We start from the raw sequence: 17,499 nt of genomic DNA, 5'->3' as shown, positions 1-17,499 counted from the left end.
GATGGCGGGGGAGTCCAGAACCAGGGGTCACAGTCTAAGGGTAAGGGGTAAGCCATTTAGGACTGAGATGAGGAGGAATTTCTTCACCCAGAGAGTGGTGAACCTGTGGAATTCTCTGCCACACAAGGCAGTTGAGGTCAATTCATTAAATATATTCAAGAAGGCGTTGGATATATTTCTTGAGGCTAAAGGGGTCAAGGGATATGGGGAGAAAGCAGGGACAGGGTACTGAATTTGGATGATCAGCCATGATCTCATTAAATGGCGGAGCGGGCTCGAGGGGCCGAATGGCCTACTCCTGCTCCTATCTTCTATGTGAGCCTTTGACAGAGGTTACAAACAAGAGAGAGATTAAACTTTTATAATTTATTTGGCATCATACATTGATTTTGGGTTATTATGGTATCCTGTGATTCATTTTATTATGCTTTGAAACAATTAGATTTTCTAAATATACATATTTGTGCTCGATGGTTTTTGTTGCTCTGCAACATATCACATGGCTCTGCTAATATCGGGAAATAGATTTGATTAAAATTATCCCGGATCTGGGATAAATATATAATTTTTAATGTATATTGGCCCGGATTTTGCAGTAATAATAACAGCGAGGCTATCAGCGCTCGCTGTTATTACAGGGTAAATCTGACAGCAACTTCTGGCATCTGCACATGTGCAATTAAACGCAGAAATCCGGAAGTTGCTGTCAGAGATAGCCTGCTCCTCCACAGATAATCTCGGCATTGAAATGACTGCAACAGCGTGAACTTACTGTACTTGCCCACTAGCTCCGCACTAAAAATGCCTGAAAAAATTAGGGCTGGTGCATTCAGGAGTAAGTGCATTTTTAATGGCATAATAACTGCTGAATGACCTCTCTGGCCCTGAAAAATCAATTTTACAAATTTGGAATCTCATTCCCTCAGAAGAAAATTTATGTTGGAAATTTCAAAAAAAAATTTAAATTATTATTTTAACTATTTCTGATTGTCTCTTTTATCTCTCTCCCTTAATCCCATCTGTATTTAACAATCTTTATTTAGCTTTCTGTACATCATTTAAATCCAATTTATATTCCCTGCTTTATACTTCCTGGTTTGGACTCTGCATGTCTTAGTGAGGTTTCTCCAATCTGATTGGTTGAAGAGCCTTGCTGTTGCTTTCCCTGCTCACAGACACCACAGATCCTCTGTAGAGGCCGCCGCATTAAAACAAAGGTAGGATTAGGGGAAATCTCCGCTGACAAGCCTATGAAAACTCTGTGGGCAACTGTCAGCGACGTGAACAGGAACGCTTTTCCATCGCCACTGAGAGCAAAATCCGGGCCAATATATATTCTGTTATTTATTTATGTATAATATCTATCTATTAATGTATTAAAATAATAGAGGCAAATGTTATACTCCAGATGTCACACTTTATTACAGAGGCAAGTCAATTTTAAGATGCTAGTTGCTTCTGAACTTTTTTGGGGGAATTTTAACCGTCACTGTATTTATGCAACTAAAGTGTCAATTCTTTTTGAACAGCCACACAGATGCCTTCAGGGAGTCACAGTGAAATCGGTGAACTGATCAGGAAAGAAGCAAGCCAACAAACAGAGTATGTACAGACCTACCATCACTTGGACTGTTATTCTGAGATTTGATTCTTACCGGTACTCAACTGTCTTATGCTTTGTTTAGTATTTATTATTTTGTTAATTTATTTTAAAAACATTATTCTTTATCTGGTTCCTGCCAAGGTAGGTGAAATCAAACTACTATATGGGAGGGAGAGAGTGACCTGGGCATTGGTGCCCATTGTTGCTCTGCCTACTGCCCCATTAAACAGCCCTGATGCAAAGCACTATATGCAGTTCATGCAGAATGAAAATGGACATTGGTGCTTGGCTCACATGTCTATCATATACACATCCTATAGGAGCAGTATAAGCATTTACAGAGAAGAATCACACCATTTTAGCTGGAGCCCATTGCCTAATGAATGTCTCTAATGAATTTGTTTTTGTATTTTTCTTTACAGATGTGGTGTAGCTGTTCTCGATAAGGTAAATAAAAAATACATCAACGGTCTACCTGTCGTGCTCTGTGTTTCAGTCTTTTCACTGTGCAATAATTCTTACTTGCGTGTCACTGGTGACAAGGAATTATAACAATAATCACAAAGTCTGACATCAAGCACAGCTCATTCACCTAATAAATCGAATGATCATTTTGTAACATGTATAGCAACAACTACCTGACATCAGTATTCGCAACCTTGACCTCTTTTACACAGTGGGGGGAAAATGGGGAGCATACCTAATGAATGGTGTTGAACTAGCTTAGGGAGTGGCTGAAAGAGATCTGAAATGGTAGTCGACTCTACACTGACTATGTTCAATCATTATAGAGCAACAATTAACAAAGCAAAGAGACTACTCAGTTATCAGAAAATGCAGGAAACACTCAGCAGGTCAGGCAGCATCTGTGGAGAGAGAAACAGAGTCAATGGGCTCGAATTTCTAAGCCCTGTGGAGGCGGGTTTGGAGCCGGGAGTGGTGGGAAAATTGCAGAATCGGGGGGCAGGAACCCATCCCACCCCCAACCCGCCTCCGTGCCAATGTCCCAGGAGGCGGGTACCCAACCTGTGCTGGGAGCCACCTCCCCGAGGTGGGAAGGGGATTAGTGCCAATTAACTGCCTGTTAACAGGTAGCTAACAGGCATTTTTTTGCCTAATCCCTATTTTTAGCCCTGAAGTGTGGGCTGTCTGACGGCTCCGAACCACGCCAAATTAGCGAGGTGGACCGTCGGTCTGAAGGGGTTGGAGGGGTCGAGATGTCCATTGTGCAGGTGAGTGATGGGTGCATGTGTGCAGAGGTAAGTGTGTGAAGTAAGTGTAAAGTATTTTAATAAATTTTACTTACCTTTACTTTCTCCTGCAGGCTTCCTTCCTTCAGTTCTCAGGAGTCCCTCAGCTCACCACAGAAAGCAGAATGGCCGCTGAACTGTCAAAAGCTGCAGCCTCTGCTTTCTGGTCTGGAGAGATCTCTAACTGAGTCTGAGTAGAAGGACTCAAGTTAGGAGACAGATTGTCAGTGTTTGACAGCTTCACAGAGATGAAATGTCAATCGCTGACATCACCAGTAACCAGATGTCCCTTAAGTGGCCTGCTGAGCCCGTTGGGTGGGCTTAACAAGGTCAATCAAGGGAAAATAGCGTGGGTTGGCCACAAGTCGATGGAGGCGGGACTACAACTCAAAAAGTGGGAGTCCCGCCTCCAAAAACTTCCCATTGACAAAATCGAGCCCTTGGACTCTCCAGCCTTGAAAGGAGACGAATGAGAGGGAAATTGCTAGAGATATTTAAGATACTCAGTGGAATAAAAAAAGTTGATCTTGAGTATTATTTCAAGATTGCAGGTCAAGGTGACAGGTACAACTGGTAAAAAGCAAGCTCAGAACTCTGGAAACACCACAGAAAAGGTGATTAATATCCAGAATGATCTTCTGGGTAGGGTAGAATAGGATAGGATAGCAGAGGCAGAAACTGTGGTCATTCAAGAGGGATTTGGACACAATGGTCGAGGGATTGAGGTTTCTATGGAAGGATGCGCTTGATGAGCTGAATGGCCTTCACCTATACTTAATTTTGTTTCTTTAATTTTTAAGAAAAACCTGTAATTCATGTCTTGCAGGAGATCCAGCAGCTCTCTGAATATCTAAAGGTAATACCTCACTATGCCTTATTTATAGACAGCAATGACAATTTAGATGTAGAGTCTCATAAAAAAATACAATTCAAACACACCAAAGTAAACGGGTTCTGTCATTTTATATGTATCTACTTTAAGATTTGCACCTTTAAAATCAAATGTGTGTAGATTTATTGACAATTTAATGCCATTTTAATAACCAAGCAAAAATGTGAGTTGATCAGATTGTGTAGGGCTCTGATTGACACTGAATGCATATTTCTCTTGTAGGAAGCACTGCATCGTGAGCTGATGCTAAAGCAGAAGCTCACAATTCTCCAGCAGCTACTTGCAACAGTCCTGCAGGCGGCAGAGAAGTCATGGAAGGTATGAAGGGATGGGCAATCTGCTGCCAGTTACTACTGGATTTTGAATCCAAAATCTTTTATTTTTTTTGTACGTTTTCTCAAGGGATGTTGGCGGGGCTGGCAAGGCTGGCATTTATTGGCCATCCCTCAGTTGCCCTGAGAAGATGGCGGTGTGCCTTCTAGAACTGCTAGATAGGGTAGATAGAAAGGAACTTTTCCCCTTAGTAGAGGAGTCAATAACCAGGGGGCATAGTTTCAAGGTAAGGGGCAGGAAGTTTAGAGGGGATTTGAGGAAAAACTTTTTCACCCAGAGGGTGGTTGGAATCTGGAACTCACTGCCTGAAAGGGTGGTAGAGGCAGGAACCCTCACAACATTCAAGAAGCATTTAGATGAGCACTTAAAACGCCATAGCATACAAGGCTACGGACCAAGTGCTGGAAAATAGGATTAGAATAGACAGGGCTTGATGGCCAGTGCAGACACGATGGGCCGAAGGGCCTCTTTCTGTGCTGTATAACTCTATGGGGGAGAAATTGGGTGAGTAGCGCCACCTGTTAGCGCCTAAAGAGGCAGTCAGTGGCTGTAGCGCCACTGGCTGCGTCTCCCGCGATATTCAGCAGGGGCGCTAATGGTGGCGTTAGGCATTTGCGCTGCGCCGCCACCGATGACGTAATTGGTGTGCGCAGCGCCCCATTTGCGCCCCGTTCGCGATATTTGGTTGCGAACGCCGCAGTTGCGCCGTTCGCTACCCGCGCCCGGTTCACGGGGCCTTACTGTGCCGGCAGTGGCGCAAGTTAAGGTGGAGGTGCGGGGCAGCCGCCTGCCAGCACCTCCGTCCCCGGCCTCCTGACCGCAACCCCCCCGCGGCATTGCCGGCTGTTTCCCGAGAGCCCGGCACTTCTCCTTGGTGCCGGGCTCATTTGCCGGCACTCGCGAGCGGGGATCGCGCTGTTGCAGGCCCCTCCCCCTTAACAGTGGGAGGAAGGCCTGCAGTACCGCAGCGTGCCGTGCCGCAGCGTGTGGCGCTGCGGCACGTTGTGCTGCGATATTCAGTTTCAGCGCCCTAAGAGGGACGCGGAGCGCCTCGAGCCTCGCCCCGTGTCCCTCGAGGAGCAATGAAACTGAATATCTGACGATCGCTAAAGCCTCGAACGCTGCGCTAAATCCTGCGCTCAGGCGACTTTTGCGCCACTTTGGTGCCCCAACCCAATTTCTAGGCCTATGACTCTATGCTGCAGTCCTTGTTGTCATGGTGCTCCCACGATGGGAGAGAATTCCAGAATTTCGACCTAGCGACAGTGAAGGATCAGTGGTATATATCCAAATCAGGATGGTGTGTTCTCGTGTTGATAAGCAGAATGTTGGTAGAATGTCATTGTTCCATTGTACTGAAGAGACAGAGGCGTTCAAGTTATATCCATATGTATTTGCTGGGTTTATTTAATTTGAGGGGACTATACTCTAGGATCATATACTTCCAGCTAAGCAAATTTCCTAGAATGGAATTGAAAAATAATCCGGCAGACACAAGGCTGGATTTAATGTGATAGAAGACCAGTGTATTGACTTTAACCCAGGTTCTAACACAAAGTAGTACTTTCTGTAATTATACATGTTCAAGAAAATTCAATTTTCAGTTTAGCGCCAGAACTTATTTTAAGGTGCAATATATTCTATTTTTATTATTAGTGTTAATGGTATTTATAACAACCACACTAAAAGAACAACTTGCTGTACAATTATTCCACAACACCTACGAGCTTCATTTGTGTTGCGTTTTACAGTAAATATAGCTATAGATAACATTTTAATAGCAAGATGGGTGCAGTAGGGTGGTGACACTTTAACTACTAAGGTCCAGAGGTCACCCCAGGCATCCCACCCTAATAAGATAAGAAATAGGAGCAGGAGTAGGCCACTCGGTCCCTCGAGCCTGCTTCACCATTTAATAAGATCATGGCTGATCTTGGGCTCAAAGCCACTTCCCTGCCCATTCCCCATAACCCTTCACTCCCTGTGTTAAATAGAAAAGGTACAATTTACATCAATAGCCTCATAATATTATTTCCTGTGGCAATGCTTTATATATTACAGTAGCATTAAATACTCTTTCCATGCTCCAATTCAATCTCAGGATAGCCTGTGTTGACATCGCACGGCACAGGGAGATATAATAAAGCAGGCTAATCTTTGGAGTTGTCTTATTTAGGTTCCATCCCCTCCTCCCTCCCATTTTTCTTTACATTTTCTCACACAACACAGTTCCATAACCGAGATGGCGGGCAGATATAGGGTAACCTAGAAAACTAGCAGAAGCTGACCAACAGCTTCAATAGAGGTGATGCCCCTCCAAAAGAAAGAAAGACTTACATTTATACAGCGCCTTTCATGACCACTGGACATCCCAAAGCGCTTTACAGCCAGTTAAGTACTTTTGAATGTGTAGTCACTGTTTTAATGTAGGAAAAAGCTGATAACTCAAAATGGCCCACGTTATCCTTGGGGTGGGCGGGGTGGGGGTGCAGAAGGAACACTCCTGCTCCTCCTGGACCACAAGGATTCGACATAAAAGTTATTCTTTCAAACTTACTTCGGCCTCTTCTGGATGCTCCACGGACTCCCGCCATGGTTGAAGTATCAGGGTTGGCTCCGTACAGGCCTCCCGAATGTGGGAGTTAAAATGCCGTCGCAACGGCGATAACGTCATTGGGCGTGACTTTAAAATTTAAATAAGGCCCTCACCTGCCTACAGCTAATGTTAATTTTCTAAGGATGAACGCATTATAGCCCTGCATCATATGAACTATTCTTATCTGCTGTTGACTCTGAGTTGAATCTTTATTTCTGGTGTTTTAGGTGCAATTGGATGATGACTCACTGCGTTGTAAACTGCAGTCACTTGAGATTCAGTTACACACCTGGGCACAGGTAACAGAAAAAAAGACATATTTAGAGAAATAAATTCTTAACTGAGCTAATTCCTACAAATTGTTGAGTTAAAAATGTCTTTAATGTATGTTTAGAAGAAAAAATACCATTAAGATTAAAGCTTTGAAGTTGCACAGTGTGATGTTATTAATGAATGCAATTTAACGGGGAAAAATGTGAGGTATTACTTATTCATAAAAAGAGCAGTGAAAGGAAATGTATTCTAAACAGTCAGATTCTTAACAGAGCGGAGGAACAGAGGGATCTAGGAATGTCGCTCCCGCACCGTCACCTCTGGAGTCCCCCAACAATTTATCCTTGGACCCTCCTATTTCTCATCTACATGCTGCCCCTTGGCAACATCATCCGAAAATACAACGTCAGATTCCACATGTACGCTGACGGCACCCAGCTCTACCTCACCACTGCCTCTCTCGACCCCTCCACTGTCTCTAAATTGTCTGACTGCTTGTCCGACGAGCAAAAATTTCCTCCAACTAAATATTAAGAAGACCAAAGCCATTGTCTTCGGTCCCCGGCAGAAACTCCGTTCCCTGGCCACCAACTCCATCCCTCTCCCTGCCAATGTCTGAGGCTGAACCAGACTGTTCACAACCTTGGTGTTGTATTTGACCCCGAGATGAGTTTCCGACCACATATCCGCTCCATTACCAAGATCACCTACGTCCACCTCCGTAACATTGCCCCACTCCGACCCTGCCTCAGCTCATCTGCTGCTGAAACCCTCATCCATGTCTTTGTTACCTCTAGACTTGACTATTCCAATGCATGGCTGGCCTCCCATCTTCACCCTCCTTAAATTTGAGCTTATCCAAAACTCTGCTGTCCTTATCCTAACTCGCACCAAGTCCCGTTCACCCATCACCCCAGTGCTCGCTGACCTTCACTGGTTCCCAGTCTGGATTCTAATCCTTGCTCCATCTCTGTAATCTCCTCCAGCACTACAACTCCCTGAGATCTCTGTAACCTCCTCCAGCACTACAACTCTCTGAGATCTCTGTAACCTCCTCCAGCACTACAACTCTCTGAGATCTCCGTAACCTCCTCCAGCACTACAACTCTCTGAGATCTCTGTAACCTCCTCCAGCACTACAACTCTCTGAGATCTCTGTAACCTCCTCCAGCACTACAACTCTCTGAGATCTCTGTGCTCCTTCAATTCTGGCCCCTTGCACATCCCCTATTTTAATCGCTTCACCATTGGCGGCCGTACTTTCAGCTGCCTAGGCCCTAAGCTCTCGATTTCCCTCCCTAAACCTCTCCACTTCTCTCCCTCTCTCTCCTCCTTTAAGACACTCCTTTAAACTTACCTCTTTGACCAAGCTTTTGGTCATTTGTCCTAATATCTCTTTAGGTGGCTCGGTGTCAAATTTTGTTTGATAACGCTCCTGTGACGCGCCTTGGGATGTTTTACTACATTTTAAGGCGCTATAGAAATGCAAGTTGTTGTTGTTGTTGATACATAAATCTTTAAACGTGGGTGTACAGGTAGAAAAGGCCATAAAAGGGTAAATGGTAAATTGTGGGTTTTATACAGGGGGCAATGGATATAAAAGCAAAGAAGTAATATTGAACGTGTGCAAGACATTATTTAGGTCAAAGTTGGAGTTGGGCACCCATTGTAGGAAGGATATTAGAGCCACTAAAAGAGTACAGTGAAAATTCACTGCAATGATACCATGAAAAAACTTATAAAAGGCTCGAAACACCAGGGCTATTTCTTCACTGGAACACAGAAGGTTGGAGGGAACTAATGAGGGTTTTCAAAACTATGAAAAGTTTTGAGAGCGTAAATAGTGAAAGATTGTTTCCATTGGTTGGTGAATCAGTAACAAGGGGGCATAAACTCAGGATTATCTGATAAACTGGAAGAATGAAGGGGGAAGTTAAATTAATTATTTTCACGGAGGTTTGTTAGAATATGGAATGCTTTACAACAAATATGATGAAAGGTTAGATGGCAGGAGGTACAATTTTTGTCTAAATTGGCCTATGGTTTTTTTTCACTGTTTTTTGCCTTTTCCCGCCCGTTGTGGGTGGAAAGTGAACCGGCGGTATTTAAATGCAGTCTGGGAGTTAAAACACCTCAGACCTGAAACTTAGGCCATTGAGTGCATTTTGCACTTGCCCCACCCCCCGCTGCCCACCAGAAATCTGCTTGGGGTTAAATTTACCCCCGTGATTTGTAAATCATTACTTATTTATTCTTTATTACATTCTATTATTTAATGTAGGACTTCTTAACAAAATTTCATTCTAGGGCAGTGTATTCTAATACAAGTTGTAACAGATTAAGTGGGAAAAATTGGGTGTCGCCCCTTTTGGGGTGCTAACGTTGGAAAAAAAGGGGAAGGGGCAGGTGCTGGCAGTTGGCCAAAATAAAATGGCCACCCTAAACCTGCACCTTTTACTAGCGGCGCCGCCACTGCAAAAATGCCCCTCTAAGAACATAAGAACATAAGAAATAGGAGCAGGAGTAGGCCATTCGGCCCTTCGAGCCTGCTCCCCCATTCAATGAGATCATGGCTGATCTTCTGCCTCAACTTCATTCACCAGCCCTATCGCCATATCCTTTGATGCCCTTACTAGTCAGAAATCTATCGGCTTCTGTTTTGAATATACCCAACGACTGAGCCTCCACAGCCCTCTGGGGTAGAGAATTCCAAAGATTCACCACCCTCTGTGTTTAGAAATTTCTTCTGATCTCATTCATGAATGGCTTACCCTTTATCCTGAGGCTGTGGCCCCTGGTCTAGACTCCCCAGCCAAGGGAAACATTCTCCCAGCATCCACCCTATCAAGCCCTGTAATAATTTTGTATGCTTCAATGAGATCCTCTCTCATTCTTCTGAATTCAAGAGAATGTAGGCCTAGTTTACTCACTCTCTTCTCATACGACAGTCCCGCCATCCCAGGGATCAATTTCGTGAACCTTCGTTGCACTCCCTCTATGGCAAGTATATCCTTCCTTAGGTGAGGAGACCAAAATTGTACACAGTACTCCAAGTGTGGTCTCACCAAGGCCCTATATAATTGGAGTAAGACTTCTTTAGTCCTGTACTCAAATCCTCTTGTAATGAAGACCAGCATACCATTTGCCTTCCTAATGGCTTGCTGCACCTGCACATTCACTTTGTGACTCATGTACAAGGACACCCAGGTCCAATTGAGCATCTGCATTCCCCAATCTTTCACCATTTAGGAAATACTCTACCTTTCTGTTTTTTCTACCAAAGTGGATAACTTCACATTTATCCACATTATATTCCATCTGCCATGTTCTCGCCCACACACTGAGCCTGTTGAGATCCCCCTGAAGCTTCTTCACAACCTCTTCACAACTGACACTGCCACCTAGCTTTGTATCATCAGCAAATTTGGAAATGTTACATTTAGTCCCCTCATCCAAATCATTGATATAGATTGTGAATAGCTGGGGCCCAAGCACCGATCCTTGCGGTACCCCACTAGTCACAGTCTGCCATCCTGAAAAAGACCCGTTTATCCCTACTCTTTGTTTTCTGTCTGTTAACCAATTCTCAATCCTTGCTAGTATATTACCCCCAATTCCATGTGCCCTAATTTTGTTCACCAACCTCTTGTGTGGGACCTTATCGAAGGCCTTCTGAAAATTCACATACACCACATCTACAGGTTCCCCTTTGTCTACTCCACTAGTTACATCCTCAAAGAACTCCAATAGGTTTGTCAAACAGGACTTCCCTTTCATAAATCCATGTTGACTCTGCCCAATCTTACTATTAGTTTCTAAGTGCCCAGTTATTGCATCCTTTATAATAGATTCCAGCATTTTCCCAACTACTGATGTGAGGCTAACAGGTCTGTAGTTCCCCATTTTCTCTCTCCCTCCTTTCTTAAATAGTGGGGTTACATTTGCTATCCTCCAATCTGCAGGAACCGTTCCAGGATCTATAGAATTTTGGAAGATGACAACCAATGCGTCCACTATCCCAATGGCCATCTCTTTCAAAACCCTAGGATGTAGGTCATCCAGTCCTTGGGATTTATCGACTTTTAGTCCCATTAATTTTGCTAGTACAGGAAACTTTGGTTTATCCGGAGGTTGTATGTCCAGAAACTTCGATCTAACGGCAGAAATCAGCAGCCGTTTTGGTTAGGTTTTTTTTCTTCTCCTAGCATTTTTTTAACAGCCAGGCTCTGGAAAGCGTCTCTGTAGCTTAGCAACAGCTTCAGAGACGCTTCCAAGGTACGGGCCGAGTGTTTACAAGCTGTTGCTAAGCAACAGTGTTTGTTGTCAGATACGGAGATGAAAACCTCCGTATCTGACAACATTAGTGCTGGTCTATCCGGAAGTTTTGATAGAACGGCAGCAGCTCGGTCCCGTCGGTGCCGGATATCGCGAAGTTTCCTGTACTGTTTTTTTGCTACTAATAATTTCATTAAATTCCTCATTCTCGCCACACCCTTGGTTTTCTCGTATTTCTGGGAGGTTTTTTGTGCCTTCCTCCGTGAAGACAGAAACAAAGTATTTATTTAATTTCCAGGCCATTTCCTCATTCCCCATTATAAATTCTCCCGTCTCTGACTGTAAAGGACCTACATTTACCTTCACCAGTCTTTTCCTTTTCACATACCTATAGAAGCTTTTACAATCCGTTTTTATATTTTTCACTAGTTTGTGCTCATATTCCATTTTCCCTTTCTTTATCAATTTCTTGGTCCCCCTTTGCTGATTTCTAAAAAGATCCCTATCCTCAGGCTAACCGCTTTTTCTGGCAACTTTATAAACTTCCCTGTCAGACATATCGTCCGGCGATAGGTCAGGGGGCGCAACCGAAGTTTGTGGCAGTGGCACGCGCGGGGCGCTGCGCGCACGCAATGACGTCATTGCCGGCGGCGCAGCACTGCGGGGCGTTACCGGCTACCACTGTCGCTAACCTCCCGCTGAATTTTGCAGGAGGCATTAGCGGCGCTGCGCCCGGGTGCTAGGGGACTTGCTCCCCGTTAGTGCCCGGGGGGGGCTAACGAGAGGCGCAAATCAACGCAATTTTTTGCCCTAAGTAATTAAATCAGCCATTTAATAATTGTCCGCATAACAACATTTTGTACCAAATATTTTTAAGTAATTAAGTTTCAAAGTTGCAGCAGAAAAGAAAAAAAAACTCTGCAGAGGGTGACTCCCTGATCCGTGCAGTTATCTTCCCTTTCTTTATGATCAAAGGGAAATTAACATACAGATCCAGAGAATGACAAATAAATGAATAGACTTGAATATTTAATAGTAAGCTACTGAAGTTACCTATAATTCTGCACAGCTGTCCAATTATAGACACATAAACCCTCTCCGATCGTTAATACTGACCTTCAGAGTGTGTTGTGTGAAACAGCTGGTAAATACCAGCCTATGTTGTTTTGCCCATAGAATCACTCGCGAGACAGTGTGAAGGAAAGCATGATTGACATGCAGGAGCAGAAACTCAAGTATGAGCTCATTGCTAAGGAATCACTCCAGAGGGCAATCAAGGAGAAAACTGCCGCTGAAGAAACTTTGGCCAATGTCCAGGTAAGAGGCAGAAAGGCAAAGTTCGGAGCAGCTGCGAGCTCAGTCATAGCTGTCAACACAGGGGAAACGCCTGGAGTGAGAGTTATGATCTAAAAGAGCGAGGCAGGCCACAAGCTAATACATGGAACTGCGTCTATTTTAAAGAGTGGGAAATATCAAAATAGCTTACATTTCTAAATCAACCTCGAACAGGTCTGAGCAGAGTGTAAAATTGGATTTGCCATAGTTGTGGTCTGAAATGGTTTTCTTTATGAAAGATATCCTGCTACTGTGTGTTAGTTCAGTTAACGTCGTACATAGTTCAATGATTCTCCTGCTATTTAATTATCAGATCATTTTAATTAATGCAAAAGTTAAATAAAACCTAAAGATTTGTAGTCAGTTTATTGGTACAGGACAAGATGTTCGATTGGCTCTTCCACATCTTCAAGTCAGCAAGGTGCAAGAGGAGAGAGTAACAAGGTCGTCCTGTAGTGAAGAGAGACAGAATTTATCAACACTTAACAAATCATCCCCTGTGATGTCTCTTTAATACAGTCGATTTGTGAAGATGCATAAATCCTACATGTTTGTGTTTGCAGAGATCACTGAGTGTAACAGAGCAGGAGTGTGCTCACTGGAGAGAGTCGTATAACAGAGCGCTGGCAGATTGTGCTGAACTGACAACCAAACACTTGGAGACCACAGATCAACTACACATAGTCCAGAGCAAACTGCAGGTAATTTAGTGCCATAACGCACATTGACTCATTTATTTTAAAAGTGTAAGTATGCTTATAGCATTAGTTAGATTTTTTTTAAACAAGGACACACATTAAAAGTAATAAAATTGCACTGCCTGATGAAGCGGAGAAGTTCTATGCCATGCAGTGATTTGCTGTTGCTGCACGTCCGTGGCTGCCCTACCATTGGGTTTGCGGCCTCAACTATGGCAATGAGGCGAGGTCCTGAGTGGAAGTCAAGACCACAGAGTGGGAAGGAAGTCAGAGGTTAAGTCACTCCCATGCACCTCTTAACAGCTGGTTACCAACCTAGGAGCCAGGAACCTAGTTGCATCTTACTCATCCCCTTAGCAAGGGTATACCGTTAAAGGGGAAAGGGAGAAAATCTAAGAATAACACAATGTAAAAGTTCAAGCTGGAGCAGCTTAAATAGCTGTTTCAGCACAAACTAGCCCTGGTGTCCAATGTAGTACGGTGGTAGCAGGGATTGTGGAGTTGTTTCAGTTTCCGAACCTAACTGAAAGCTCCCACCTGGGATCTTGGCCACTTGTCCCTTTGCCACCCCACCCCACCCCACTCTACTTAAACGATGCTGGGGCTAGAAAAACAGGCCAGTTTCCCTGCCTTCCCAGGTAAGACCAGAAGTGGGCAGCAGCAGGAAGGGTATCAATGAAAGAGAATGAATGAGAGGACCTGTTACTGACCATCTCTCCCTCTTCTATGTCTACCTCCTGGTTGGTTCTGCTATTTTGGCTCTTCCAAACCACTTGAGGTAAGTTAACATGTAATCTTCCAGGGTTGCCTTCCCCCTTTCATCTTGGGTCCTCCCTCCTTTGGTGATATAGCGAGTGTCTCGCTGCAGCATTGCTGTATTTCCCTTACTAGCAGCAGTGGGTTCCTGCCGTATAACAGACTTGCCTCCCAGGAGCCCGCACTGCATACGTAATGACTTCCGACCCAGGTAAATGGGCCGGGGTCACGTTGAGGCCGGGGCAGTGGTGGAAGTGTCACCCCAACCCACCTTTGGCGGTGAAACCAGCCCAGAGGAAAATCAAGACAGTTCTCAATCTTTTAATTGGAATGATCTAATAATGAGTTTATAAAAAAAATCTCAGGTTGCAGAGTGATTCCCCTTATGTCTCTGTAGCATGCTGAGGGGACTCTGACTCGGGTGGCTAGGTAGACACCCAGTCCCAGTCCTCCGCGAATACCCCTCAGAACCAGACCACCAGGATGTGCATGCAGCCCCTCCTTCTGCAGACTGACTAATTTTTGGTTGGGAACTCATTAAATAAGAGAAAATAGATTAATAATCATATTGATTCAGATATGAATGAAGCACATCATCCCACATCTGGGGATGCTCTTCCTGCTTTTGTCCAAGAATGTGCAACAATTTGACTTGTCTTTTTTCTCATAAAATAGTTCAGTATTATGCAACCAGGTACACTAGGTTGGGGGGGTTGTACTAGGTAACAGTGGGATTAGAGAGTCACATATATACTTGAGTCTCTCTTCATTGTCAGTTCCTCAACTGAAGATGTAGGGGATAGGACAAGCAAAGCCATGGGTATCCTATAAGGGAGAGAGGGAACTTAGAAAGTAGAGCTGCCTCTTGATGACTCTCTGCACCTATTGGCTGGTAACAGAGAGAGTAACTCACACATTGACTGGTTACAGAGAGAGTATCCTACATTGGTTGGTTACAGAGACAGCAATCCATACAATTGGTTTGTTACGGAGGAGGTACCCCACAAACTGGCAGGTTACAGAGAGAGTATTCCATACATTAGTTGGCTTCAGAGTGGGTATTCCACACACTAGTTGGTTAAGAGGGAGTATCCAATACACTGGCTGAGTACAGTTGATGTATCCCATGTACTGGCTGGTTATAGATGGTGTACTGTTCACAATGGATTGTTTTAATGAGGGTCAGTGGGTTTTGGAGCAGATTGGTCTCTGTTCTGTTGGTTGAAAATGCAAAGCAGCTGACATATTGAAAAGGAAAGTATTTGGAAATTGAGGTAACAAAAGGAAGTGCTCAATCATTTAAATTAATGAGATACTTTATATATATGTATTATATATATTTTATATATCAATAAAAATGTTGGCCCACCTTTAACAGTTTATTTTTTACCCTCTTTCTGTCACTCTTGTGCTTTTTGCTTCCAACCTTTTATCCCCTCTTTTTTCAGAGAGCAGAAAATGAGGATGTGGTGCTCAGAAATTTACAGACCAAGTTGGAAGTTGTAGAAAGTGAGACACAGAAACTCTTGGATCAAATTGATGTATTAAAAGAAGATAATGAACTCAAACAAGAGCAGCTTCTAACCAGCAAAGGTATTGCTTCCATCTGGGCAAGGGCCAGGGAGGGAGGGAGTTGGCATTTGTTTAGCAGTTAATAATTTTATGTGATTTACAATTAAATACTGTATATTTAATTGGGAAACAATAATGCAACAAAGTGCTTTTATCTGAAAATTTGGCCCAGAAACAAACTGGAACTGTCAACAATAAGTGGCATAACTGTGTTACTCACTGCCAAAAATACTTGTGGAAAAGCTGCTATAATCTAGTCAGCCTGATGTACTGTGATATATCTAATCTTTCACATTGAATTCAGGTCTCCTGAACTTAAAACAAAATAATCAAACATTTCAATCTCCCAATATCTGGATGTCTGAACATCTTAATTTTCTTGTCTTAAAATTGTCTCAAGTCAAAATCCATCCTGTATAGACAGAAAAAAATTGAATTTTGGTAGCCCCATGTTGCATCACTCAACAATAACAGCAACAACAACTTGCATTTATATAGTGCCTTTAATGTAATAAAATGTCCCAAGGCGCTTCACAGGAATATTAACTATTTTAGCCTGGACTTTGGAGCACAGTTCTTGCAGAGCAGGACTTCAACCCAATGATCCCCGGGGCCATTTGCAAGCTAGAAGCAGCCTTCATTGAGCTCCGCTGGAGAATCCCACCGGAATTGAGGCAGGAATCTGTAGCGGTAGATCACGGAGGGCCATGCCGCCTAGAGAGGCTGCCAGTTAAAAAGTTTAAAAAAAAATTAAAATCATAAATTTCTTCAGCTCTCGATGTTGACATCATCTTCTTTGTCCCTCGAAATGCTGGTGTCTGAGTCTAGTTGATGGCCCTGGCGGCTGGCCATCAATCAGGGAAAGCGATCCAAAACATGGCCCGTAATTCTAATGTTATTTGCATGTTCCCGCCCACAAATGGGTGAGACTGTATTATTCCCTGGGCTGCCTTTGAGAAAGTGGTTGGAAGTGGAGGACACAGAGCAGTCTGGAGCAATTTTCTGGCTCCTTGCACCATAGATCTGTGAAACAGCAGTGGGGGAGGGGGAGGGTGGATTGCTGACAATCCAGACCCCTATGTTGAACTTGTACAACATTCTACAAGGCCACGAGGAGACCTCCCCACTCTTCTTCAAATAAATCTTTAACATCCAGCTGAATAGAGAGATGAGGTCTTGGTTTAATATCTTATCTGAAGGACAGCACCTTCAACAGTGCAGCACTCCCTCTGTACTGTACTATATGAGCTCAAGTCCTGGCATTTGGCTTTAGAAGCAAAAGTCCTACCACCTAAGCCAAGCTGGCACTCAATCTGATAAAGACAAGTCACAAAATGTCTTCATAGAAAGTTTTACACAGCAAGCCAACAGATTCTAAACAGTAAAACATGGGTTGCTGATTGAATAGAACAGACTGGAGAGAAACTCTCAAGTCTCGTGCTATAGGTCTCTGCAGGTCAGATCTGTTGTGTTCAAAATAACTTATAAAGAAATGTAGAAAACGGAATCACTTACCAATAATTAAAAATAAATCTGCAGAATGAACTTCCTGTATTTGATGCTTTTAAAAAATATTCAGTGTTATTTTCAGCCTCATTGTGGTCACGTGGGAGGAGCAAGTAGCTGACCAAGGGCAGTGAAACCAGCATTTCCTATTTATGTGTGATCTCTGAATGTGTTTTTTTAATCTGAAGGGTCGGTAGCTGGGACACATGCACCGTATACGTCATATTTGAAAGTGGCTTATTAGAACAAAGGCCCCTATTGGTCCGACTTAATACTGGGTGCACTGATGGCAGTTGTAGCTTGCAGTATAGAAGAAATCTGAAGCAATTTCATAGCATAAATGCAGAATTACTTAAATAACATCCTTCTTAAACTTGTGAACATTTTTATAAGTTCTCATGCACAACTGA

General features: G+C 43.5%; 1 protein-coding gene across 2 annotated transcripts in view; it reads left to right on the top strand.

Moving 5' to 3' along the window:
• The window catches only part of traf3ip3 (TRAF3 interacting protein 3), a 72,647-nt gene that overhangs the window by 22,587 nt on the left and 32,561 nt on the right, over window positions 1–17,499 (top strand). For both annotated transcript variants that reach the window (XM_086011256.1, XM_086011257.1), the window contains exons 3-10: window positions 1,530–1,602; window positions 2,026–2,050; window positions 3,680–3,709; window positions 3,968–4,063; window positions 6,902–6,973; window positions 12,399–12,539; window positions 13,121–13,258; window positions 15,460–15,604. In XM_086011256.1, the coding sequence (XP_085867382.1) occupies window positions 1,530–1,602; window positions 2,026–2,050; window positions 3,680–3,709; window positions 3,968–4,063; window positions 6,902–6,973; window positions 12,399–12,539; window positions 13,121–13,258; window positions 15,460–15,604 (720 nt within the window). The remainder of the gene's footprint in view (window positions 1–1,529; window positions 1,603–2,025; window positions 2,051–3,679; window positions 3,710–3,967; window positions 4,064–6,901; window positions 6,974–12,398; window positions 12,540–13,120; window positions 13,259–15,459; window positions 15,605–17,499) is intronic.

The sequence above is a fragment of the Somniosus microcephalus genome, chromosome 18 (assembly GCF_052327205.1).
Source record: "Somniosus microcephalus isolate GS21.2 chromosome 18, FLI_Smic_1.0, whole genome shotgun sequence".
Lineage (NCBI taxonomy): Eukaryota > Metazoa > Chordata > Chondrichthyes > Squaliformes > Somniosidae > Somniosus > Somniosus microcephalus.
Note: the sequence above shows the minus strand (reverse complement) of the source record. Positions and strands in the feature narration are given on the sequence as shown.